The sequence below is a fragment of the Carcharodon carcharias genome, chromosome 15 (assembly GCF_017639515.1).
Source record: "Carcharodon carcharias isolate sCarCar2 chromosome 15, sCarCar2.pri, whole genome shotgun sequence".
Classification (NCBI taxonomy): domain Eukaryota; kingdom Metazoa; phylum Chordata; class Chondrichthyes; order Lamniformes; family Lamnidae; genus Carcharodon; species Carcharodon carcharias.
The window spans coordinates 28,938,955-28,966,557 of NC_054481.1; the positions used below are offsets into that span (position 1 = coordinate 28,938,955).

At 46.4% G+C, this 27,603-nt stretch overlaps 1 protein-coding gene across 1 annotated transcript in view; it reads left to right on the forward strand.

Annotated features, from left to right (window-relative positions):
* trap1 (TNF receptor-associated protein 1) overlaps positions 1–27,603 on the forward strand; it is a 37,533-nt gene continuing 9,930 nt past the window's right edge. The window contains exons 1-16 of the mRNA XM_041206826.1: positions 1–131; positions 1,026–1,190; positions 2,757–2,839; positions 3,004–3,144; positions 3,795–3,866; positions 4,764–4,924; positions 5,456–5,565; positions 6,266–6,339; positions 6,661–6,816; positions 8,190–8,310; positions 9,032–9,101; positions 10,682–10,829; positions 13,034–13,219; positions 13,773–13,911; positions 14,275–14,360; positions 25,662–25,807. Coding sequence (XP_041062760.1) covers positions 23–131; positions 1,026–1,190; positions 2,757–2,839; positions 3,004–3,144; positions 3,795–3,866; positions 4,764–4,924; positions 5,456–5,565; positions 6,266–6,339; positions 6,661–6,816; positions 8,190–8,310; positions 9,032–9,101; positions 10,682–10,829; positions 13,034–13,219; positions 13,773–13,911; positions 14,275–14,360; positions 25,662–25,807 — 1,967 coding nt within the window. The 5' untranslated portion in view covers positions 1–22. The remainder of the gene's footprint in view (positions 132–1,025; positions 1,191–2,756; positions 2,840–3,003; positions 3,145–3,794; positions 3,867–4,763; positions 4,925–5,455; positions 5,566–6,265; positions 6,340–6,660; positions 6,817–8,189; positions 8,311–9,031; positions 9,102–10,681; positions 10,830–13,033; positions 13,220–13,772; positions 13,912–14,274; positions 14,361–25,661; positions 25,808–27,603) is intronic.

Consider the following 27,603-nt stretch of genomic DNA (forward strand, 5'->3'; position numbering starts at 1 on the left):
TGATGTCACAGGCGCGACGGTCATGGCGCTGATTGGCACATATCGAGGCTTCTCTGCCCTCCGGGCGCTGCCTCGAACCCGGACCCGGTCCTGGGCTTCCAGCCGGGGACTGGGGTACAGCGCAGCACCGGGTGAGAGGGCACGGGGAGGAGAGGGTGGAGGTGGGGGTGGGGGAGGTGGGGGTGGGGGGCGGGGGGAGGTGGGGGGGGGCGGGGGGAGAGGGGGTGGGGGGGGTGGTGGGAGGTGAGGGGGGGGTGGGGGGGGTGGTGGGAGGTGGGGGGGGTGGTGGGAGGTGAGGGGGGGGTGGGAGGTGGGGTGGGAGGAGAGGTTGGGGGGGTGGGAGGAGAGGTTGGGGGGGTGGGAGGTGGGGTGGGAGGAGAGGTTGGGGTGGTGGGGGGGGGGAGGAGAGGTTGGGGTGGTGGGGGGGGGGGGAGGAGAGGTTGGGGTGGTGGGGGGGGGGGGAGGAGAGGTTGGGGTGGTGGGGGGGGGGGGAGGAGAGGTTGGGGTGGTGGGGGGGGGGGGGAGGAGAGGTTGGGGTGGTGGGGGGGGGGGAGGAGAGGTTGGGGTGGTGGGGGGGGGGAGGAGAGGTGGGGGGGGGGGGAGAGGTGGGGGGGGAGGAGAGGTTGGGGTGGTGGGGGGGGGGCGGAGGAGAGGTTGGGGTCGGGGGGGGGAGGTGGTTGGGGGAGGGGAGGTGATGGGGGGTGGGGGAGGTGAGGTGGTGGGGGGCTGGTGGGCAGGTGGGGGGTGGTGGAGGACATGGGAAGATGTGAGGGCTGTGCAGGAATAGGGAGAGAAAAATGGGCATTGATAACGTTAATTATTTGAACTGAGATTTGTAAGAGATTGGATGAGGCAGAATTACTTAATCTTAAACCTAGCGTGCTGCAGCCTTGATTGAGGAGCTAAGCGATCAGACTGAGGGGAGGAGAAATCAGTTAGAATTTGTTCCCTCTGTAACAGGGAAATGTAATGGAGGTTTCCTTTTTTTTTGCTGACATCTTGTCCCTGGTCATCTTTTTATATAGAGAGAGAAACTTCCAGGCTCCGTTGTTCCGTCTTTTTGAATCACCACCAGGCCCGTGTCACCACCACGACTTCTTTCTCCTGGCGCTCTTACAGCACCCAGACAGCACAGAGTCAGGAGGAAGAGTCATTACATAACATCATCACTGACTCTGAGAATGTGGAAGGTTGGTGGAGCAGACATCTCCTCGGAGTTACAAAGCATACCAGTTTGTCTTCGTGGCTTATAAAGTCATTTTCTAGAGTTGTTCGGCAGAGGAGGTGGCCATTTGGGTCATTGTGCTTGTACTGAATCTTAGGTTGAGCTATCCAATTAGCCTCACTCTGCTTCTCTCTCTCTCTATAGTCCTGTAAACTTTTACTTTTCAAGCATTTACCCAAGTAATTCAAGTAATCATCTCAGTCCCAGGACACCGCTGCAGGAGTTCCTTGGGGTAGCGTCCTAGGCTCAAGCATCTTCAGTTGCTTAATCAATGGCTTTCCTTTCATCATAAGGTCAGAAGTGGGGATGTTCACTGATGATTGCACAATGTTCATTATTCGTAACTCTTCAGATACTGAAGCAGTATGTGCCAACATGCAGCAAGACCTGGACAATATTCAGGTTTGAGCTGATAAGTGGCAAGTAAGATTCATGCCATACAAGTGCCAAACAATGACCATCTCCAACAAGAGAGAATCTGAGCATCTCCCCTTGACATTTAACGGCATAACCATCACTGAATCGCCCACTCTCAACTTCCTGGGGTTACCAATGACCAGAAGCTGAACTGAACCAGCCATATCAATACTGTGGCTACAAGAGCAGGTCAGACACTGGGAATTCTGGGGCAAGTAACTCCCCTCCTGACTGTACAAAGTCTGTCCACTATCTACAAAGCACAAGTGAAGAGCGTGATGAAATACTCTCTATTTGCCTCGATAAGCGCAGTTGTAACAACACTCAAGAAGCTCGGCACTATCCAGGACAAAACAGCCTGCTTGATTGGCAACCCATCCACCACCTTCAACATTCATTCCCTCCACCACTGACGTACAGTGACAGCCATGTATACCATGTACAAGTTGCACTGCAGCAGCTCATCAAGTCCTTCAACAGCACTTTCCAAACCCATGACCTCTGCCACCTAAAAAGTGAAGGGCAGCAGGTGCATGGGAATACCACCATCTGCAAGTTCCCCTCCATGCCGCACACAATCCTGATTTGGAACTATATCACCATTCCTTCACTGTCATTGGGTCAAAATCCTGGAACTCCCTCCCTAGCAACACTGTGGGTGCAGCAGCGCCAGGTGGATTGCAACAGTTCAAGAAGGCAGCTCACCACCACCTTCTTTGGAGCAATTAGGGATGAGCAACAAATGCTGGGTTTTGCCAGTGACACCCAAATCCCATGATAGAGAAAGAAAATTCCATTTGAAAGTTACTATTGAATCTGCTTCCATCACCTTTTCAGGCAGCACAATCCAGATCACCATTCACTATGTTTAAAATCCTTTGTTTTCCCCTGCCCCTGTTATTTTTTCAGTTACCTAAAACCTGTGTCCTCCCATTACCAATCTGCCTCACAGTAACAGTTTCTCCTTATTTACTCCATTAAAATCTCTCATCATTTTGACCATCTCCATTAATCTCCCTTTAACCTCTGCTTAAGAAGAACAAATCCACTTATACTTGTAATCCATTTGCTGTCCGTTTTTTTTTTTTATAAGTATTGCCCTTTTTTTTTGCAGGATCTTTTACCAAGTATGAGTTTCAAGCAGAGACGAAAAAGCTTCTGGATATTGTTGCCCGGTCTTTGTACTCTGAGAAGGAGGTAATAAATTAAAATTTTCCATTGTTTCATAACTTATATTTAAAAAAATCAGTAACAAACCATGCCTGGTTGGTTTTATTGCTGTAATTTTAGATTGTCTCTGGTCTCAGGCCTGTTGTGGGTCTCAGTGCATTGCCTCAGCATAATTGGTTAATTTTTCTTAGGTATTTATTCGTGAGCTGATATCCAATGGAAGTGATGCCCTTGAAAAGCTCCGTCACAAATTGCTAAGCAACGCTCAGGACCAGGGGCCACTGGAACTTCACTTGCAGAGTGATACGGAGAAGGGAACCCTAACGATCCAAGTAAGGACACTCACTGCTTTCTCTTAATTAAAATAATGCTTTAGTTTGAGACCCCCAACTGAAGTACAGCTTTCAGCTCTGGGCACCCAACCTTAGGAAAAATGTATCAGTAGGAAAGCAAAATATTGTGGAATCTAAAATAAATCAGAAAATGCTGGACATGCTTCGTAAGTTTGGCAACATCAGTAGAGAAAGAAACAGAGTTAATGTTTCAGGTCAATGGACTTTTAGTTCTGACGACTAATTCTAATGAAATGTCATTGACCTGAAATGTTAACTCTGTTTTTCTCTCTCCACAGATGCTGCCAGGCCTTTTGAGTATTTTCTATTATTATTGAAGGAGATGTTAGCCTTGGAGAACGTGCAATGCCGATTCACCAAAATTGTACCAGCGGCTAAAAGGGCTAAATTATCAGGACATGGTTTAGAAGGTTGAGGAGTGATCTAATCGAGGTGTTTAAATTGTTAAAAGGATTGGATAGTGTTGATATGGAGAAACTATTTTCTGTGATGGGGAATGAGACTGTAGCACTCAGTCTTTGTTAATGGATTCTGTATAACACAGTTCCTAATACAGAATAATCCTAAAACAAGTAACTCTGACCCCAAGCCCCTGGTTTTAACAGTGCTGTTAATATATTTCCTCACAGGATACTGGTATAGGGATGACCAGGGAAGAACTCGTTCTGAATCTGGGAACTATCGCACGTTCTGGATCTAAGGTTGGAAAATCCTAGAATTGGTTTTTTTTTCATTTCTCTCTGACACACCATTGCTTATCTCCTTCCTCCTGTTCCCCCTCCTCCCTGGTATTCTCTTCCCCCCGCCCCCCACCTCTGGGGATTATTCCAGCTGACCTCTGCAACCATACCCAGTTGGCCACACGCAAGCTTGGCAGACTGTGTCTGCTATTCAGTCTTGGAGATTTTACTTTCTGCCCTAGTCTTGCCTCACAAGCATTGCCTAAGTGTGTAGTGACCGGAAACAGGAATCCAGGCTGCCCCCCCCACAACTGTCCAGGCCCCAGAACTTAAGAGGCAGTTTAGCCGCTCTCCCTGCTACTCAGAGCAGCTGCATGAGCAGAGCCCATTAATTGAATCTGAGGCCTTTCTAGTCATGACTGAGCTTTTGGCCATCACATTGTAACTTCCATATAGTAAACCACCTCATGACAGGCTGATGAGTTCCTCAGCTTGTGCTTCTTTCCACTGGAATTGAATTTATTCTGTACCATATTTTGTATTATACATTCGATAAGGGCAATGAGGACACTTTGTTTATGTAGCATGTTGTTATGATCTGGCATGCACTACCTAAAATGGCAGTGATTCTATAATAACATTCAAGAGGAAATTGGATATTTACTTGAAACGGAATAACAGGTCTACAGGAAAAGAGCAGGGGAGTGGGACTAATTAAGCTCTTTCAAAGACCCAGTGCAAGCACGATGGGCCAAATGGCCTCCTTTTTGTGCTGTTTCATTCTTTAAGGTATGCCTCTTGTAAATGTTATTGCTATGCTTGTCTGTTTGATTCTAGGTATGACGTTTTGAATGTATTTGCTTGATTTCTTCCTTTGCCTTTTAAATGAAAGATTCTGTTTTGTTTCCTTGGTGCTAGGCTTTCCTGGAGGCTTTGCAGAGCCGGACAGAGGCTGGCACTGGGATCATCGGGCAGTTTGGGGTTGGATTCTACTCTGTGTTCATGGTGGCTGATAAAGTGGAGGTGTATTCACAGGTTGCAGAGAGTAGCAGCACAGCATATAAATGGACTTCTGACGGGTGAGAACACTGCACTCTCCCACCTCCACAGTTTATACAATGGGGCCATCTAGAGCCGGGAAAGAAACTGGCGCATTGGGGGCACAGAGTAAATTCATTCATTCACAGGGCACGAGCATTGCTGACAATATCAGCATTTATTACCCTTTCTGAATTGTCCTTGAGAAGGCTGTGGTGAGCTGCCACAAACTTGAACTGCTACAGTCAGTGTGGGTTAGGTACAATCACAGACCAGCGCTTTTAGGGAGGGAGTTCCAGGATTTGGATTCTGATCTTCGAGGGAGTATTAGTGATGGATATCTCTTAAGTGGGTCCAAGCGTTGGTCTCTAGTGGTGAGGAGTGGGGGGTGGTTGCAGAGGGTGTGTAGGGGTCTGCTCTTGGGGCAGTGCGACAAGTGTCAAAGGAGGGCCCTGTGAGGAGTTTGTGGGAGGATAGCTGCAAGGGGAATGTAGGAGGGGGGCCTTGAGGGGCATTGTTGAGAGGTTTGTAATGATGCTGTGTTGTTGACTGTCAGACTTTTGTGTCTCCAGCTCTGGGATGTATGAAATTGCTGAAGCCACTGGGGTGAGGTCAGGAACAAAAATCGTCATCCACTTGAAGGAAGATTGCAAAGAGTTTGCAAGTGAAGATCGGGTTCGAGGTGAGTAGTGAATCAAGACCTCAGCAGGTAAATGTGTTGAGCTCCAAAGCTGCTGTTTGCAGTCAGACCTGGTGTAATTTCTGCTACCATATCTCTCTCCTTGTTGCACTTCCTGGACGTTGCATGGGTAATTTGCACATTTGGCTGTTCTTTGAGTAAATTTAGACAGAGCTTGTTAGGCTATAACAAGGTTAAGAGGTGATCTAATAGAGAATTTCAAAATGAGAGGTTTTGTGGTGAGTGGGTCAATAACCGGAGGTCATAGTTTTAAAATCATTGCCGGAGAACCTTGAGAGTTGTCAGAATGTCGAACGATCAACTTGAAAAGATGACGGAAGCCAATTTCTTAAGTCATTTGAAAAGTCATTTGAGGGTGACAAACTTACAGGGTTACAGATAAAAAGGAGAGATGTGGGACTGAACATGACAACTCTTTCAAAGATCCAGCACAGGCATGAGGGGCAGAATGGCCTCCTGCATTCTAAGTTTCTATGATATTCTCTCGTGGGGGTATTGCAGTTGAGTGTGATCCTGTCACTAGCCAACATCTGGATGGACTAACCAGGGAACTTGTGAGCGAATTGTGATCACAAGGACAGGAAAGTGGTGAATGAATTCTTGCTTATGTTACAATGACAGCTACCTAACTGTGGTTCAACCTGGTGAACAGGTTTAACTCTGCACTTGGTTTGTATTCCAGAGGTGGTGAACAAATACAGCAACTTTGTCAGTTTTCCAATCTACTTGAATGGACGCCGATTGAACACGCTCCAGGTGAGTAGGTGACAATGACACTCTACCACATTGGAATAGAAAGGAGACTGAGCAGCTGCAAACAGTGAGGATTTTTGAAGCAGACTTGTGCTATTGAAGATATTGGATGCTGGGACTGAGTTAAAAGGTGGCAGTTACATTGAGGCTGAAACCATTAGTTCCAGTGTCAATGGGTGAGATTGGCTAATGGGTTGGTATCAGTGAGTAATTGGTGGGGTTAATTTGGAGGGTGCAGTGTGTGGAATCTATTTCAGGAGGGTCAGCCTGACTGACAGATTTACTTGGTGGACTAATTTAAGGGAGAGTTGGTTTTTCATTCAGGCTCTGTGGATGATGGATCCAAAGGAGATCAGCGAGTGGCAACATGAAGAATTTTACCGCTACGTCGCAAAGGCTTATGACAAACCACGATACATCCTTCATTATCGAACTGATGCCCCACTCAACATTCGCAGCATCTTCTATGTACCAGACATGGTGAGTGTTGTTGGTCAGAGTTAGGACAACTTCACTTCTACACTAGCCTGTAACAAAGACCTCTTGCAGTCTGCAACCCTTCACTGTTACAGAGCTGGTTAGCCAAGAAAGGCTCCTGTTTATTACAGCACCTTTGTGTTTATTGGAAACGTAGAAGGGAAAAAAGAAAGACTTCTATTTATGTAGTGCCTTACAGAGCCTCAGGACATTCCAAAGTAGTCTACAGCTAATAAAGTACTTTCTAAAGTGAGTGTTTCTGAAGTGTAATCACTGTTGTAATGTTGAAAACATAGCAGCCAATTTACTCACAGCAAGCTCCCACAAACAGCAATGTGATGATGACCAGATAATAAACGATGGTGGTTGAGGATAAATATTGCCTAGAACACTGGGGAAAATTCCTCCCCCTCTTTCAATTGTGCTGTGGGATCTTATGTACCTCCGACGGTGCAGCAATCCCTCTGTACTGCACTGGAGTGTCAGCCTGGATAATGGGCTTATTTATGGTAAAAATAACATGGAATAATAATCATGGCAGATTTCCACTACCCCAAGTAAATTGATGTGAAGAAGTCAGACCAGGGTGGGGGTGTGGCGTCCAGTGTCTGGAGATGAGGGCAGTGTTCAGAGTCAGGGGCATGGGAGTGGTGTTCTCTGTCAGGGGTGGGGAAATGGTATCCAGGGTTGGATGTGGAAGGTGGGGGGGAGTTGGGGTGGAGATGTGTCTGGGGGAAGGGGGGCTGAGTGCAGTGTGCGAAGCTGGGGCAAAAACAGAAAATGCTGGAAAATCTCAGCAGGTCTAGCAGCATCTGTGGAGAGAGAAACAGTTAACGTTTCGAGTCTGTATGAAGAAGGATCATACAGACTTGAAATATTAACTCTGTTTCACTCTCCACAGTTGCTGCTAGACCTGGTGAGATTTTGCCAGCATTTTTTGTTCTTGTTTCAGATTTCCAGCATCCACAGTATTTTGCTTTTATCTTAGTGCGAAGTTGAGGTTCTGGGGTAAGTGGTGTCCAGGATCAGGGGTCTGAGGACACTGTATGAAGTTGGGAGTGTGGGAGGGTCTATCCCAGGCCCCACACTGAGGGTTTACCCAGTCCCCAGCCCCTCACATGGTCAGCGGTGGCAGGAGGAGTGGCGTCCAAGGTCGGGAAGGGCCAATGTTCAGTGTCTCGGGGTTGGGGGGGGGATGTTACCTGGCCCCCAGAGAGAGGTAGTGGGGGTGGCTGGGGGAGCAGTGTCTGGAGTCAGGTGGCATAGGGGAGGAAGCAGCGGGTGCGGTGGTGGGGCGAGTCAGGGTCATGCTGAATCGGGGGTCACGGTGTGAATCTTTTACTCTGAGATATTTTTCTTCCCTTTTGGCCCTGTAGAAGCCGAGTATGTTCGACGTGAGCAGAGAGATGGGGTCCAGTGTGGCATTGTACAGTCGGAAAGTGTTGATTCAAACTAAAGCCAGCGACATCCTACCGAAGTGGCTCCGATTTCTGCGCGGTGAGCATCGTATATCTGACTCCGTGTTAGTCCCTTATTGGAGTCAGTGTTTCAACTGCTGTTTATTTCAGTCAGGGTAACCGTATAACCTGCTCGGGTCTGTCTGCCTCTTTCTCCCTTAAGCAACCATTGTGTTTTCTACCTTTATCGTCTCAAGGCTAAGCCTCCAGTACTGCAAGTCAGGCCTCCATGTGTCTGTCTTGGAGAGCGAGTTTTGGTAGCTATTGTACCAGAAGAATCACAGCGGGACATGGATTCCTGAAATGTGTATAAATTCTGGGCCTCCAGGGGCTTTCGTCCATCCCAGGGCCCGCACTGGGGTGGTTTACCCCACCCCGGGGCCCGCACTGGGGTGGTTTACCCCGCCCCGGGTCCCGCACTGGGGTGGCTTACCCCGCCCCGGGGCCCAGAGTACCAATTGAATTTTTTTTCTCTTAGTGTCACAGCCAGTGATGATTTTTCCTCCCTTCTGAAAATTCCACGCACCAGATTTCCCCACTCTCCTTGCTTAGCACTTTTAATAATCCTGGTGCCAACCTGTGGCCTAAAACCAATAAATGAAAAGTCCAGAGCATTTTACAGTGACTGAGCAGCGTAAACCACACAGTCTACAGGCCCCAACTGCAGCGATTAAACTTAGACTCCATTCAGTGTTGTCTGATGATCAATAATACTAAATATGTCCTTCATACCACTTCCTCTGCTTTTGTGCTTGTTGCAGGTGTTGTTGACAGTGAAGATATCCCATTGAACCTCAGTAGAGAGCTACTGCAGGAGAGTGTGCTCATCAGGTATGCAGGGTTAAAACGTGAGACTGAAGTCAGGTGCTGAGTGACTGAAACCCCAAATCCCTCAGTTAGATTACAGGAAATCTCCCGGGAATCTGTTGTTCTATATATAAGCCAACTCCCCCAGATCCCTCAGTTAGATTCCAATCAGTCACTTTCTACCAGGTATCTGTTCAAATAATAATCCAACTGAACCCCTTAATTAGATTTCAGGCTGTAACTCACTCTAGGATATCTGTCACTGGGTCAAAATTCTGGAAAACTCTCAAGGGCAATTAGGGATGGGCAACAAATGCTGGATGACTCAACGACTCCCACAACCCAGAAATGAATTTTTAAAAAACCCTCAACTCTATTAGATTCCAGCCTGTAACTTTTTATTCAATCATAGTATGTGTGTGTTGCTGGCAAGGCCTATCCCTAATTGCCCTTGAGAAGGTGGTGGTGAGCTTCCTCCTTGAACCATAGCAGTCCATGTGGTGTAGGTACACCCACAGTGCTTTTGGGCAGGGAGTTCCAGGATTTTAACTTAGCAACGGTGAAGGAACAGTGATATCTTTCCAAGTCAGGACAGTGTGTGGCTTGGAGGGGAACTTGCAGGTAATGGTGATCCAAAGTGTAGTGGTAGTGATCACGGTGGTAGTGATCACGGTTTTGGATGGCGCTGTCAAAGGACCCTTAGTGAGTTGCTGCAGTGCATCTTGTAGATGGTACACACCGCTGCCACTGTGCCCCTGTGGTGGAGGAAGTATATGGGCTGCAGAACAAGTAGGCTGAAGTGGCTAATTCTAGGGTTCTGATTATCTGTGTATAAACCTGTGAATCCCTTGAGTGGATTCCAGTCTGTTACTCACTCCACAGTATCATTTATATACACACACACTTGTGTAAAAGTAGAATTTTTGTGACCAATTTTGTTTAAGCCAAAAGCCATGAGGTCGACTTTTACAAGGGTTAACTTTTCAAGGGGTTGACATGCTTGATTTGAGCCCAAGTGAAAAACAATAAAGACAGTTGCAATGGAATAAAGTAAAAACCAACAATACTAAAGAAATTATATCAATCTATGGTTTTTTAGGCCAAAAGTCATAGGACTGGCTTTTGCACCAGTATCTTCGGTTTAAGATTTTGACAGTTCTGCAGATATCGATGTTCTTCCAGTCCCCTGCCCAACTTACAATTCTGGTTTTGAGACTCATTGGTGGAGAGATGCGAGAGGGAAGGCCATCACAGCTAACTAAGCCTTTTACGTGTGCTGTTCCCAGTGGATATCCTGCCATGCACTTTGCAGCAGGAAAGATTAAGTATCGGTTACAACCATCAGCTGGCACAACTCAAATGTCATTGTAGAACTCTCACTGCTGCCCCCTGCTGGGTTCAGCTAAATCATCCCAGGCTGGAGGTCAGACTCGAGACGTACCTTTACTGCATGGTTCAGTATCACACTGGCCAGTACATTTACCCGGGAGGGGCAACAGTTCAGTGAACATCCTGGGCCACTGTCCTGCCAGGGCTGCTGTAACCCTTTCCCTTCCTGGTCTGACGTTCCCCTGTGACTCACAGATCTTTGTTGCTGCCTGCAGGAAGCTGCGAGATGTTCTGCAGCAACGCCTGATCAAATTCTTCCTGGACCAAGGGAAAAAAGAGCCGGAGAAGTTCATCAAGTTTTATGAGGATTACGGATTGTTCATACGTGAGGGGATTGTGACGACTGCTGAGCAGGATGTGAAGGTTTGCTGGTTTGGGATCTTGATTTAAAGACTAACGAAATGTGTGAAATTCCTGATTTGGTTCTATGCGGGGCAGGGATGTGTATGATTTTCTGCAATTTTTCAGCCCTTCCTCCCTCCCTGAGCAGCGTGCACTCTCCATGTGTATGGATGATTTGCACTTGGATGCAGGGATTGAAATCTCAAAATTCACTGTTTACATGGAATTACAGAATTTATCTGCGAGAAGGGCTATAAAAGTCTTCAGGGAAGACACACAAGCTCATGGGTTGGGCAGAGAGTGGTTAACTGCAAGAAGAGAAAAAAAGGACACTCAGTGGAAAGATGCTGAAAGATGTGGATGAGCACAGGGACCTGATGATTTAAATTCCCAATTCACTGTGCAAGTGCAGCTAGTTTACGGGAAAAGAAGGCCAATGGGTTTTGGATTTTTGTAATTGGGGTGTGGTGCTAAAGGTGTAAAAAGAGAGTTAAAATCTGGAATGCACAGCCTGAAAGAATGGTGATAGATTTATAACTTTCAATAAAGAATTGAATAAATATGTGAAAAGGAAATGTTTTCAGACCATGAGGCAAAAAGAGGGGGAGTGGGACTAATTGAGAGCGCTTTGTGTGCTGGCACAGGCACAATGGACCACACGGTCACTGTCAGTGCTGTAAGATTCTATGAAATGATAAATTTGGACAAAATATTAATGAGGTTACAATTAGAGGACTGCTATTTTGGGCTCAGTTTTAGAAAGGGCTTTAACTCCATGGAAAGTGTACACCATAGACTCAGGTTGACACCAAGGACTGGTAACTGTAATTCTGAGAAGGGGCTTGAAATACTGCAACTGTTTCCACTGGAACAGAGATGGTGAAGGAAAAATTAAATTGAGATTTTTAAAATGAAGAGTTTTGACAGAGTGAACAGGGGAAGGCTGGTTTCTCTAGTTAGTGAATAATTAATACTTATCAGAGAAAATGAGGAGAGGGGTTAAGAATGTAACATACAGGAATAGACCATACAGCCCCTTGAATCTGCTCTGCCATTTAAAGCAATCATGGCTGACCTTCTGCCTCAACTCCTCTTCCCTGCCCAATCCCCATATCCCTTGTTTCCCTGAGACTAAAAACTTGTCTATCCCAGCCTTAAATATGTTCAATGATGGAGCATACAGAACCCTCTAGGATGGAGAATTCCAAAGATTCACAACCCTTTGACTGAAGAAATTTCTCCTCACCTCAGTCCGAAATGATCAATCCCTTATCCTGAGGCTGTGCCCCCGACCCCGGTTCTAAATTCCCCCAGCCAGGGAATACAACTTCCCAGTGTCCTCCTGTCAAGCCCCTTCAGAATCTTGCATATTTCAATGAGATCACTTCACATTCTTCTCAACTCCAGACACTATGGCCCAGTGTACTCAGCTTCTCCATCAGTTCTGAGCCTTCACTGCATCGCTTCCAATGCAAGTGTATTCTTGGATATGGAAACCAAACTGCATACAGTACTCCTGGTATGACCTCACCAAAGCACTATACAGTTGTAGCAGGACTTCCTTATTCTTGCACTCCAATCCCCTTGCAACAAAGGCCAACATGCCATTTGCCTTCCCAGTTGCTTCCTGTACTAGCATGCTAGTGATCCCACTGAACATCAGCATTTACAAGTTTTTAAAAATATTCTGCTTTTCTATTATTAGGGGAAATTTCTTTACACAATTATTGGAGCATGGAATGTTTGCCACAGGGAGTGTTTGGGGCAGTGACCATTTTATTGGAAAATTGAATAAATATTTGAAGCAGGGAGATACTGTGCAGTGAGGAAAGAGGGGTGTTGTGGGTTGCAATTAGTTTTGGATCGCTCTAACAAAGAGCTATTGCAGACAAGGTGGATGGAATAGTCTCCTGTGCTGGTTTTACAGATCCAGACCCTCTGCCCACTCGGACACTGCATAGCTGCAAGGTGCAGGACCCAACTCAGTTCAGGGTACAGAGGCCCATTCAAGTGCCTAAGCTGCTGTTTGAGATCACGTTGGCTAACAAAACACAGACCAGGACTTCAAGCTGGAGTCCCCTGCCCTGTGTGATTCAGTTCTGCACCCTGCAGTCCGGCTGTGCAATGGAGTTGCTGAGCTAAATGATGAACGAGGCCATTGAGGATGTCTTTTATGCTGATTGAAGCTGAGCTGCTACTTTTAACTGACTGCCTTGTGTGTTTAGGAGGATATTGGAAAACTGTTGAGATTTGAATCGTCTGTGCTGCCAGCGGGTCAAGTGACCAGTCTAGCGGAGTATGGCAGCAGGATGAAAGCAGGCAGTCGGAATATTTATTACCTGTGTGCCCCAAACCGTCACCTGGCAGAATATTCACCGTACTTCGAAGCCATGAAGAAGAAGGAAATGGAGGTGAGGAAGAGTAGGAAGTGTTTCCAAATTGTTACCCTTTACTGTCTCCCTTACTGTGCCCAAAGGAGGGAATGTTGCGTACTGTATTGGATTTCTAGCAATTTTACTAATTGAGTTTTCCATCAACACTGAGATTCTGTTCAGCTGCACCAATAGAATAGAACATAAGTCAAATAGAAAACCTGTGCTCACCTCGAGCAGAGGCTCACACGTTATCCTCACCCACTGTGCCCCCATTAATTAAGCTACAAGTGGGGTTCTCAACGCAACAGTCAGGAGTGTGGACCTGCATGATTTTCTTTACTCATGCCTCTGCTCCTCTCCAATCCCTTGATAGGTTTAAGTCAATGATACCCCCCAGCCTCCCACCTAATCCAGGGAGTGATCAGGGAATTTTTGCAATCCATATGGATCATTAGCTCACTGTATGGCTTTATTCACTGAATCAGCCAGAGGATCGAGCTTCATTTTATATTTCATCTCTGTGCTTACATGCCACAGTTTGTGGACAGGTTTTAAACTAACCCCTGCTCTCCCTGTTTGCTTCTGGTAGGTTCTTTTTTGCTATGACCAGTTTGACGAACTGACTCTCCTACACCTACGGGAGTTTGACAAGAAGAAGCTGATTTCTGTGGAGACTGACATTGTGGTGGACCATTATAAGGAGGAAAAGTATGAGGACAGCAGGCCAGGTGCAGTACCCTGAAGGAACATTCAGACTGACTCTGATTCAGACCCCCATGTGGTGATTACTGCCAGGGGAGGGCACATCAAAATTTTGTTGGCATGTGTGTCTCTGTCACTCTGGGTCTGTGTGTGTCACTGTCCCATTTGCTGTATATATGTGTGTGTCTGTCACGTGTGTATTTGCTCATGTGTGTCTGTTTTTCTCACCCATTGCCAGCAGGCAGCAGAATCTACCTCAATGAGAGATTGGTGTGACTTTTTTTAAAAAAACACAGTAAACTGCAAAAAATATTGCATGTTTCTTTGATCATTTTACTTTGTCACTGTGAGTGATTCCACTGACATCCGGATTGTTTCTCCTTTCACAGTGACTGAAAGCCTGCCTGAGTCAGAGGCTGAGGCACTCGTGGCGTGGATGCGGAATGCACTTGGAGAACGAGTGGCGAATATTAAGGTATTAATAAAACTACCTCTCAATCCCTGTCTGTCTGCTCAGTGGCATTAAAGGGACCGATTGAATTCCCTGCACAATCTGTTCTAAACTACTTGGGTTTGTTTCAGTCCCTGTGAATCTCTCTATGTGATGGGTCACTCCTAACATTGTCTGTCTAGTGGTTCCTTTGTCCTTCTGGTTGCCCTGTTCTGTGTGTACAGCCATGGAAGGCAAAAGAGTTCTTTGTTTTTCAAACTTTCCCCAAACAGATTACCTAAACTAGGCTTAGTCCTCTGGGATATAGAAGGATAAGGGATAACTTGATTGAAGTTTTTAGTACTTTAAGAGGAATTGACAGGGTAAATGGGAACTTTCACTGCCGACAGGGGAGTCTTGGACAAGGAGATGTAACCTTAAAATAGAGTGGGGCCTTTCAGCAGAGAAGTTAGGAAATAATTCTTCACCCAAAGGGTGCTAGATGTGTGGAACTCTCCACTGGTGGTGGTTGGTCAATAATCTCAGCCCCGTGACATCGCTGCAGGAGTTCCTCAAGGTAGTGTCCTAGGTCTAACCAACTTCAGCTACTTCATCAATGACTTTCCCTCCATCATAAGGTCAGAAGTGGGGATGTTCACTGATGATTAAAGTTTTCAGTACCATTCATGACTCCTCATACTGAAGCAATCCGTGCCTACATGCAGCAAGACCTGGGTAACATTTTCAGGCTTGGGCTGATAAGTGACAAGTAACATTCATGTCACCCAAGTGTTAGTTAATGACCACCTCCAACAAGAGAGAATCTAATCATCTCCCAGTTTAAGCTCCAGTGGCATTACCATTGCTGATTGCATCATCATCAACATTCTGAGGGTTACATTGAATAGAAACTTAACTGGACAAACCATATAAAACTGTAGCTACAAGAGCAGGTCCGAGGCTGGGTATTCTGTGACAATTAACTCACCACCTTACTCCCCAAAGCAACACCATCTACAAGACACAAGTCAGAAATTAAAGGAATGCTCAGCGCTTGCCAGCACGAGTGCAGTTCCAACAACACACAAACTCGACACTATCTGGGACAATGCAGCTCACTTGATTGACACCACTTTAAATATTCACTCCCTCCGCCACAGGTGTACAGTGGAAGCAGTGCGTACCATCTACAAGTTGCACTGCAGCAGCTTGGTTAGACTCCTTCGACAGCACCTTCCAAAGCCACAACCTCTAGCAACTAGAAGAACAAGGGCAGCAGACACATGGGAACACCACCACCTGCAAGTTCCCCTCCAAGTCACTCACCACTCACTTAGAACTATATCGCCATTCCTTCCCCATCATTGGGTCAAAGTCCTGGGATACCCTCCCAACAGCACTGTGGGTGTACCTACACCATATGGATTGCAGCAGTTCCAGAAAGCGGCTCACCACTACCTTCTCAAGGGCAATTAGACTTGGGCAATATATTCTGACTTTCCTAGCAATGCTCACGTCCCATGAATGAATAAGAAAATGCAGTAGATGTTCTGTTACTAATTTTAGATCCAAAATCGATCAAGTTTTGCTAGACAGCGGTATTAAGGAATATGGAGCAAAGAAGGGTGGAGGGAGCTAAGATACAAATCAGCCATAATCTTATTGAATGGCAGAACAGGTTAGGGGACTGAATGGCAACCTCCTACGTTCAAAATGTCAGAGCGGTTCCTGGATCTTCTGTAGAAGCATTTCATGTCCAAATCATGTTCTTATATCATACCTCGTTCTCTATATCCTGGATACTCTCAGTATTCCTTATAAGCAACTTTCCTCTACAGTTTTTCACAGCTCCCATTCTCTGACACCCACCAAAATGTACACATTTACCCGCCTGTTCAACTGCATCCCTCTAACTGTAATGAGCATACCTTCCTGTGATGGTGAAAGAACAATAAGGAAGCCTAATAAGCGAGTTTAACAATGCAGACTGCTCTAGTTCAACATTGAGCACAGGGATGAGGTCTGAACACTAAAACATGAGGCAGATTTTAAGAACGAGTATAAGTGTAAATGCCATTGTTCTTGAGCAATATTACCATTCGAAATCTTGATCAAATGGCTAATGTTCACCTGTGTCTGGATGGCAAGTTTATCAAGCTGCACAAACATAGAAAATTTACATCACAGACGGAGGAGACCATTCGGCCCATTATGGCCATGCTGGCTGATAAAGAGTTATTCAGCCTAACTCTGCTTTCCAGCTTTTGTTCTGTAACCCTGTAGGTTATGGCAATTCAGTTGCATATCCAAAATCTTTGTGATGTGATGTAAGTTTCTGCCCCTACCACCCTTTAAGACAGTGAGTTCCAGGCCCCCATCACCCTTGGAGGAGCGGGGGATGGAATTTCTCCTCAACTCCCATCTAATTCTTCTGTCAAAAACAGAATTACCTGGAAAAACTCAGCAGGTCTGGCAGCATCGGCGGAGAAGAAAAGAGTTGACGTTTCGAGTCCTCATGACCCTTCGACAGAACTTGCGTTCGAGTCCAAGAAAGAGTTGAAATATAAGCTGGTTTAAGGTGTGTGTGTGGGGGGCGGAGAGATAGAGAGACAAAGAGGTGGGGGGGTGCGGGTGTGGTTGTAGGGACAAACAAGCAGTGATAGAAGCAGATCATCAAAAGATGTCAACGACAATAGTACAATAGAACACATAGGTGTTAAAATTAAAGTTGGTGATATTATCTAAACGAATGTGCTAATTAAGAATGGATGGTAGGGCACTCAAGGTATAGCTCTAGTGGGGTTTTTTTTTATATAATGGAAATAGGTGGGAATAGGAAAATCTTTATAATTTATTGGAAAAAAAAAGGGAAGGGGGAAACAGAAAGGGGGTGGGGATGGGGGAGGGAGCTTACGACCTAAAGTTGTTGAATTCAATATTCAGTCCGGAAGGCTGTAAAGTCCCTAGTCGGAAATGAGGGACTTTACAGCCTTCCGGACTGAATATTGAATTCAACAACTTTAGGTCGTAAGCTCCCTCCCCCATCCCCACCCCCTTTCTGTTTCCCCCTTCCCTTTTTTTTCCAATAAATTATAAAGATTTTCCTTTTCCCACCTATTTCCATTATATAAAAAAAAACCCCACTAGAGCTATACCTTGAGTGCCCTACCATCCATTCTTAATTAGCACATTCGTTTAGATAATATCACCAACTTTAATTTTAACACCTATGTGTTCTATTGTACTATTGTCGTTGACATCTTTTGATGATCTGCTTCTATCACTGCTTGTTTGTCCCTACAACCACACCCCCCCCCCCTCCACCTCTTTGTCTCTCTATCTCTCCGCCCCCCACACACACACCTTAAACCAGCTTATATTTCAACTCTTTCTTGGACTCGAACGCAAGTTCTGTCGAAGGGTCATGAGGACTCGAAACGTCAACTCTTTTCTTCTCCGCCAATGCTGCCAGACCTGCTGAGTTTTTCCAGGTAATTCTGTTTTTGTTTTGGATTTCCAGCATCCGCAGTTTTTTTGTTTTTAATTCTTCTGTCAATTACTTAACTCTATTTCCCCTGGTTATTGACCCCTCTGCTGAGAGAATTAGATTCTTCCTGTCCACTTTATCTAGGCTCTTCATAATTTTATATACCTATTAAATCTCCCTTCAAACAACCCCAGCCTAACCAATGTTTCCTCATTGCTAAAATTCTCCATCTTGGCAACATCCTTATAAATCTTTCTGCACCCTCTCTAGTGCAATCACATCTTTCCTGTAATGTTGTGAGCAGAACTGCACGCAATATTCTAACTTTCCCATCTTGTGTTTTATACAGTTCTAGTGTAACCTCCCTGTTCTTCTATTCTGCACCTGGGCTAATAAAGGAAAGTATCCCCTATGCCTTTCGAACTCATTTATCTACTTCTCCTTCTAATTTCAGGTGGACCTGCATGCCAAGGTTCCTTTGTTCCTGTACACTTCCTAGTCTCCTAGCATTTATTCTGTATTCTCTAGCTTTGTTTGCCTTTCCCAAATGCATTACTTCATACTTCTCTGGATTGAATTTCATTTGCCACTTTTCTGCTCACCGGACCATTCCATTGAAATCTTCTTGCAGTCTGCAGCTTTCTTTTTCACTATCAACCACATGGCTAATTTTTGTATCATTTGCAAACTTCTGAATCATGAATCACATTTAAATCTGAATCACTGATGTATACCTCAAATAGCAGAGGTCCTAGCTCTGAGTCTTCTGGGACCCAACTAGAAACATCCTTCCAATCACAAAACCCTTTGCTTCTTGCCACTGAGTCAATTTTGGATCCAAATGTCTTGCCCTTGGACCCCATGGGCTTTTACTTTTCTGACCAGTTTTCCATGCGGATCAAAAACCTTGCTGAAATTTAGTGTTACAACCGCGATGGGAGGAGTGCGCGAATTATCAAGCCCCACTACTCCGCATGCCATAGCATTAATTTAAACAGAAATGGCCAATTGTTTACCTATACTTCTAGAATCCAGAAGAAGAGAGACTCTGACCGGGCTTCTTTCAAAAAACTCAATGATTAATTTATTATAAAACAAAAATCCTTTTAAATAAGTTTCAAGAACTGGTTGACACACGATTGTAATCCAGAAGTGTAACTAACTAACCCTTTTAAACTTCCCCAGTGTACACACACACACACACACACACACACACACACACACACACACACACACACACACACGTAGACAGACAAACAAGAGACACAGGTAGTCTCTGCAGAGTCAGGCAAAAGGGGAAAAAACTTTCTTAGAAAGAAAAAAACTTAAAGTTCACGAAGGTTCGATGCTTTCTGTCTGAAGTTCCCTCGGGTGAAGACGTGCTGCTGGGCCCAGTAGTTGTTGGGAAGTTCACCAGTGACGCTTCAACAGTGGAGGAGAGTATAACTGGACCAATTCTCCCTGCCTCAGCTGGCAAGTCCAACATTATGCAGACAAACTACACTCAGATGAGGATTATCTGGCTACAGGTTGAGAACCACACACAGTTTCACAAAGCAGAGCGGGAGAGAGAGTTAGTGAGGAGGTAGCCTTATGTTCTCAGCCTTTCCCCAACAAGACTGAAAGCAAAACCACAGGTTCATACTTGAGATTTGCCTCTGCCATGTGATTGCCTTTTTGTCTTCCAGCTTCATTAATTAAAGCACTTTGCAGTTCAAAACAAACAAACAGTTCCTACTCAAGTGCCATACAGCTCAGGTGATTTCTTAGAAGAGGCCTGTTGATTGACAGCTCCAAGGTGAACTTATGGCCCTTTTTAAAAAAAAACTCGACAGCCTCCAAATGTCCAAATAATGCAATATCCTTGCATATTTGAAAAAGAAAAATCCATTTTAAATAGAGATGATTCTGACATGCCTCCACCCTTAAGAGATGAAACACTATTTCAACAATGTGTTTCATCACAAAGCAAGGAAAAAGGTGTATACAACATATAAACAAAATTCACATGTACTCACTCAACCATTCATTCCTTATACAGAGTTTGTACAGTTTTGAGTTCCTTGCTTTTCAGATAATTTTACAAAATTGGCATTCTTGATAATGCATCAGCAATTATATTACCCTTTCCAGCAATATGAACAATCTTAGTTATATGGTTACATTGGCAAATTCCTTCAGATCAGCCTGTCATTCTGAGTCTTAAATTTTTCCACAAAGGCCATAGTGTTATGGTCAGTATATACTAAAGTTTCTTTACAGCCACGACAGATATATACCTCAAAATGCTTAAGAGCCAATAACAATCCCAGGATTTCCTTTTCTACTCCAGAGCATCTATTTTGATGCCAATTTAATTTTTTAGAAAAGTATCCCACTGGTTTCTCTATGCCCGATTCATCATCTTGCAATAAGACTGCACCCACCCCCAAATCACTAGCATCCGTTGCCAGCTTGAAGGATTTAGTGAAATTAGGGGCGGCTAATACTGGTTCATTAGTTAAAATCACCTTCAGCTTCTCCAAAGCTGCCTGGCACACTCTTGACCATATCACCTTTGCTTCCTTTTGCAATAAATTCATTAGTGGAGCCGCTATTGTGCTGAAGTTTGACTCAAACTTATGATAGACACCGCACATCCGTAAAAAATCTCATGATTTCCCATTTAGTTTTAGGGGCAGGGAATTCTGTCAAAGTCTGTACCTTTGCTGTACTTGGCAATACTTGTCTCTGCCCTACCATATGCCCTAAATAAGTTACTTGTGCTTTTCAGTTTTTGCAAGATTTATTACTAGATTTGCCGACTGTAATTGTTTTAAATGGTCTTTCCACATGTTGCTATAAACCAATACATCATCCAAGTAAACCACACAGTTAGGAACATTAGGGATCACCTGATTCATTAGTCTTTGAAAAGTGCCTGGAGCATTTTATTAATCTAAATGGCATTACTCAGCATTGAAACAGCCGATTTGACCTGACATAAGCCAACATCTCCTTAGCTCGTGATGTTAAAGGTACTTGCCAGTCCCTTTCAACAAATCTATCTTAGTAAGGAACGTAGCACTGCTACCCCTTTCAATATAACCTTCTAGACCAGGGATTGGGTAGGAATCCGTTTTTATTACTTAACTTTTCTATGCAGAACCTGGTTGACCCATCATGTTTAGGCACTGACGCTACTGGAGAACACCAACTGTTTTGACTCCGCTCAATTAGGTGATTTTCTAACACATATTGAATTTCTTGAGTTTGTTCCTTTGGACTTAAACAGTAAGGATGTTGCTTTAGAAAATTCCCATACATCCACATCATGTGTGGCTAAAGTTATAGACCCTGGTTTATCCCTACAGATCCCTTTAAATTCTGTGAGTAACCTCACTAGATCCTCTCATTGCCCGACCTCTAGGTATGAAATATGGTATCTAACTGTCCTAATATTTCAGTGTTAGCTAACTGGGTAGTAGGTGGTTCAATTTGTGAACTGTCCTAAGTCTCCTTCTACCTCACTCTCACTTTCTCTTTCATCCTCCACTATGCTTACAACCTGATATACCTGCTGTTCCCTATCCACCCCCACTCCCCCCAACCACACACACACACCCCTACAATGGAATCATTTTAACATATTGACATGACACAGCTGATTCTATTATTCTATTTCCTACGTTCTGGGGCATTTATCAAATAATTTACTAACCCTCTTAATTACTTTGTATGGACCACTGAACCGTGCTTTTAGAGGTTCCCCCTTTAATGGCAATAACACTCACTAATTTCAACCCCTGGTTGTAATGTTTGGGTCACAGCTTGCTTACCTGCTCATTCTTTCTTCTTTGTCTGAGAAATTTTAAGATGTCCCTGAGCCACTTTGCAGACTCCCGTGAGCTGTTCCTGGAACACAGACAGATAATCTAACATAGAGGATTTGCCCTTCTCTCCTAAAAACTTTTCTTTGATTAATTTCAGAGGACCTCTTATCTCATGTCCATAAATTAATTCAAAAAGGCTGAAACCAGTTGATTCATTAGATTTTAAAAGAAAGTCCAGTCCTTTGTCCCAATCATGGGGATATTCATGACAGTGTGCTTTGATCATTGTTTTGAGAGTTTGATGGTTCCTCTCTAAAGCAGTATTTGTGGATGAAATGCTGTGGACTTAAGCTGTTTTACACCCAAACTGGTCATTATGTTCTGAAAAGTTCTAGACATAAAATCGGAACCCTGATCTGACTGGATCTCTACCGATAATCCATATCGAGTAACAAATTGGGTTAACTCCTCTGCCACTACTTTAGCCGTAATTGTCCTTAGAGGGATGGCCTCTGGAAATTGAGTTGTCATATCCATAATAGTAAGGATATACTCGTGGCTGCTTTCGTTTTTGGTAACGGTCCCACAAGTCTACTAATACTCGACTAAATGTCTCCTCAAAAACCAGTATGGGAATTAAAAGTAAAGGCAAAGTACTGTGGATACTGGAAATCTGAAGCAAAAACAAAAAATGCTGGAAAAACTCAGCAGGTCTGACAGCATCTGTGGAGAGAAAGACAGAGTTAACGTTTCGAGTCCGTATGACTTCTTCAAATTAAAGGGAAGTGGAAATGTGGTCATGTATATACAGTTTAAGGAGGGTGGAGCAGGTGAAGCTGGATAGAAAGCCAGTGATCAGTGAAGGCAAAGGAGAGATTGCAAAAGATGTCATAAACAAAAGGTCAAATGGTTGTTAAAAGTGGTGGCACTGACTAAATGAGGTGCTAATGTTGACATTAAGAGTGGAAAGCAGAATGTGATAATGGCAGGACCAGGGTAAGCACTCTGGAAAGTGATAGATGACCCTAGTGTGGTGGGGGACGGTGGTGGGAAAAAAGATCGAAAAGGCTAAAAACTGGGGATAAAACAATGAATAAAAATGGAATTTTTTTTTTTTAATAATGAAAATAAGTGGAGGGGTAATAAATAAAAATGAATATAGGAAAAAAGGGGTAATCAAAAAGGGGTGGGGATGGAGGAAAGAGTTCATGGTCTGAAGTTGTTGAACTCAATGTTAAGTCCATAAGGCTGTAAAGTGCCTAATTGGAAGCTGAGGTGCTGTTTCTCCAGTTTGCATTGAGCTTCACTGAAACATTGTAGCAGGCCAAGGATGGACATGTGGGCATGAGAGCAGGATGGGGTGTTGAAATGGCAAGCGACAGGAAGGTCTGGATCATGTTTGCGGACAGACCGAAGGTGTTCTGCAAAGTGGTCACCTAGTCTGTGTTTAGTCTCTCCAATGTAGAGGAAACTGCATTGGGAGCAACGAATGCAATTGACCAAATTGAGGGAAGTGCAAGTGAAATGCTGCTTCACCTGAAAGGACTGTTTGGGCCTTTGGATGGTGAGGAGGGGGAAGTAAAGGGGCAGGTGTTGCACATTCTCCCGAGTGCATGGGAGGGAGTTGAGGTGTTTGGGGTGATGGAGGAGTGAACCAGGGTGTTTTGGGGGTTGGGGGGAGTGGTGATGAAGAGAAGATGTGTTTGGTGGTGGCACCATGCTGGAGATGGCGAAGGATGATCCTTTGAATGCGGAGGCTGCTGGGGTAAAAAGTGAGGATAAAGGTTCTGGTTCTGGGAGGGAGAGGAAGGTGTGAGGTCAGAGACATGAGAGATGGGTCAGACACATTTGAGAGCTCTGTCAAATGCCGTGGGTGGGAAACCTCGGTTAAGGAAGAAGGAATTAAGGGTGCTGGTTTGATTATATGTTGTGGTTTTCCTGCCATCTGGCACTTATGGCATGCTTTACAAAACTGCACCATGTCCTTTTGAAGACCTGGCCGGTAAAACAGCAGGTTTATCCGTGTTTGAGTTTGCCATATCCCTACATGTCCTGCCATAGGAATTTCACGCACTACCCGTAATATCTCTTTACGATATTTGGGTGGTACCACTACCTGATGAACAAGCGTTCACTCCTCATCCTCAGGTCTGTAAGGAGATCTCCACTTCCATATTAGAATTCGTCTTTCAATATAATAACATTCTGGAACTTCCTTAGCCCCAGCTTTAGTTTGGGCTGATAAAACCATAAAACATAGGAGCAGAAATTAGGCCATTCGGCCCATCAAGTCTGCTCCGCCATTCAATCGTGGCTGATAAGTTTCTCAACCCCATTCTCCCACCTTCTCCCCGTGACCTTTGATTGTGCTATCTTTCTGAACTCTGAATCAGCTGGTTGAGCCTCAACTAAAGAAGATTTATTAAACACCTCTTTTGGATTATCTAAGTCTTTAAAGAAAGTTTAAGTCAGCCAAATATCTGTCTTTGTTACCATTTTGACCTTTGATGATGGACTTAGTTTAGCCATTGTTTGGGTCATCACACGTGAAGGCGAAACTCCTGGAAACTTTGCCTGTAACTGCTCCATCTCTTTAACCTCAATTTGAGTTTGCTGTAATTATGGGAGAAGCTACTACCTTCGCTCCAGCTAAATAATTTCCCAGGAGTAAATCAACTACATCTACATATAACTTCTGAACAACACCTGCTGTCACTTTCCCAGACATTAGGTCACACTCCAAGTGCACCTAGTGCGAACATACAGACATATGCTCCCCCCAATACCCTTGACTAAAACTTTGGCTTTTAATGTGAAGTTTTGTTCTCCTTTAAGGAAGGATGTAAATGCATTGGAGACGGTTCAGAGGAGGTTTACTAGATTGATACATGAAATGAGTGGGTTGTCTTATGAGGGAAAGTTGGACAGACTGGACTTGTTTCCACTGGAATTTAGAAGAGTGAGGGGTGATTTGATTAAAGTTTACAAGATCCTGAACGGTCTTGACAAGGTGGACGTAGAAAAGATGTTTCCTCTTTTCAGTGAGTCCAGAACTAGGGGGCACTGTTTTAAAATTAGGGCCCCCCCTTTTAGTACAGAGATGAGGAGAAATTTTTTTCTGAGGGTTGTGAGACTTTGGAACTCTCTCAGAAGGTGGTGAGGCAGGGTCATTGAATATTTTTAAGGCAGAGAGCGGTAGATTCTTGTTAGGCAAGGAAATCGAAGGTTATCAGGGGTAGGTGGGAACGTGGAATTCAAAACACAAGCAGATCAGCCATGATCTTATTGAATGGCTGAGCAGGCTCGAAGGGCCGAATGGTCTACTCCTGTTCCTATTTTTAATGTTCTTATGGACCAGCTCATGATCATCAGCCATCTCTGCTGCCTGCCTAACCATTGCGACCCTGTGGTCTTCAACATGGATTTTAAAAAATAGTCTTGGCAGCCTCCAAATGCCCAAACACCGCAATATCAGTAAGGACACTGGTGAGACTCCCGTGCTTTTCTTTGAAATAGTACCCTGGAATCTTTAACATCCGTCTCAAGGGGCATTTGGGGCCTCAGTTTAACACCTCATCCAACATTGGCACCTCTGACAGTGCAGCATTCTCTTAATATTGCACTGGGAGTGTCAGACTAGACTTTGTGCCCAAGGTTCTGGAGTGAGACTTGAATCCACAGCCTTCTGAGCCACAGCTGACATCAATGCATAAACGCACTGGAAAAGCACCACATCACTTCTTTCACCTCTTTTATATAGTTCCTGTTTTATTGGTGAACATCAGCCAGTAAGATCCCATGGAAAAATGACACAGGCAATAATACTAAATGATAGGCTGATACCTAATCTGTTATGCATTTCTAATGGGATAATTGACTAGATCCTCTGTTTTAGTGATGTTGGTTAAGACAGGAATATTGGCTGAGACACCAGAGATTGATCTTCAGTTAGTGTGGTGAATGTGTGAATATTTTGACAGGGCCTTAGCTTCTTGTGTTTAATTGTCATCATCAAACAATTTGCTTTCTCACCTGTTTGCTAACCAGTTGACGCCGCGGTTGGACACTCACCCTGCCATGATTACTGTGCTGGAGATGGGTGCTGCGCGACACTTCCTACGCACTCAGCAGCTTGCCAAGTCCAGCGAGGAGCGGGCTCAGATTCTGCAGCCAACGCTGGAAATCAATGCTAGGTAAGGTGCAGCCTGCGCCAGGTAGGTCACGTTGTACAGGTGTAGAGAGGGGAAGAGGAGGAGTGCACTCAGTGCCTGCACAAACAATTGCTCTAAAAGAGATGGTGAGGGGACAGGTTCCTCTCCTCCTCAGTCCCTTCATCCTGCTCAAAGCCATTGAGTGAGTGTTACTGTAACCTTGCTCCACTCACGCCTACAATACATTGCTGCCAGGGTGGTATCGGCTGCTGCAGCAGTAATTCATGATAACTGCACCATATCACCATGTATACATGCAATGTAGGCCAGGGCACCATATTGACTGTGTCTCTGACCCATGGCCACTGCCCTTGCAATCCCCATAATCCTTCCTGGTGTCTCATCTTTTTTTACAGCCACTTTTCTCGCTCTTGCGCTCTTACTCACTTACTCTCTCTCTCGCTCTCTCTCTGTCTCTCTTGCTCTCGCGCGCGCCCTCCCTCACTCTCGCACACTCCCTCCCTCCCTCAATCTCTCAAGCCCCCTCCCTCCCTCAATCTCGCATGCCCACTCCCTCCCTCGCTCTCGCGCGCCCCCTCCCTCGCTCTCGCGCGCCCTCTCCCTCGCTCTCGCGCGCCCCCTCCCTCGCTCTCGCGCGCCCCCTCCCTCGCTCTCGCGCGCCCCCTCCCTCCCTCGCTCTCTCACGCCCCCTCCCTCACTCACTCTCACACACCCCTCCCTCCCACGCCCTCCCTCCCTCGCTCTCGCGCCCACCCTCCCTCTCTCGCGCCCGCCCTCCCTCCCTCCCTCCCTCGCTCTCGCTCTCGCGCCTGCCCGCCCTCCCTCCCTCGCTCTCGCGCCCGCCCTTCCTCCCTCCCTCGCTCTCGCGCCCGCCCTCCCTCCCTCCCTCGCTCTCGCGCCCGCCCTCCCTCCCTCCCTCGCTCTCGCGCCCGCCCTCCCTCCCTCCCTCGCTCTCGCGCCCGCCCTCCCTCCCTCGCTCTCGCGCCCGCCCTCCCTCCCTCGCTCTCGCGCCCGCCCTCCCTCCCTCTCTCTCGCGCCCGCCCTCCCTCCCTCTCGCGCCTGCCCTCCCTCCCTCCCTCCCTCTCGCGCCCGCCCTCCCTCCCTCTCGCGCCTGCCCTCCCTCCCTCCCTCCCTCTCGCGCCCTCCCTCCCTCTCGCGCCCGCCCTCCCTCCCTCCCTCGCTCTCGCGCCCGCCCTCCCTCCCTCCCTCGCTCTCGCGCCCGCCCTCCCTCCCTCCCTCGCTCTCGCGCCCGCCCTCCCTCCCTCCCTCGCTCTCGCGCCCGCCCTCCCTCCCTCCCTCGCTCTCGCGCCCGCCCTCCCTCCCTCCCTCGCTCTCGCGCCCGCCCTCCCTCCCTCCCTCGCTCTCGCGCCCGCCCTCCCTCCCTCCCTCTCTCGCGCCCGCCCTCCCTCCCTCCCTCTCTCGCGCCCGCCCTCCCTCCCTCCCTCGCTCTCGCGCCCGCCCTCCCTCCCTCCCTCGCTCTCGCGCCCGCCCTCCCTCCCTCCCTCGCTCTCGCGCCCGCCCTCCCTCCCTCCCTCGCTCTCGCGCCCGCCCTCCCTCCCTCGCTCTCGCGCCCGCCCTCCCTCCCTCCCTCGCTCTCGCGCCCGCCCCTCCCTCGCTCTCGCGCCCGCCCTCCCTCCCTCACTCGCTCTCGCGCCCGCCCTCCCTCCCTCCCTCGCTCTCGCGCCCGCCCTCCCTCCCTCCCTCGCTCTCGCGCCGCCCACCCTCCCTCGCTCTCGCGCCCCTCCCTCCCTCTCGCGCCCTCCCTCCCTCCCTCGCTCTCGCGCCCTCCCTCCCTCCCTCGCTCTCGCGCCCTCCCT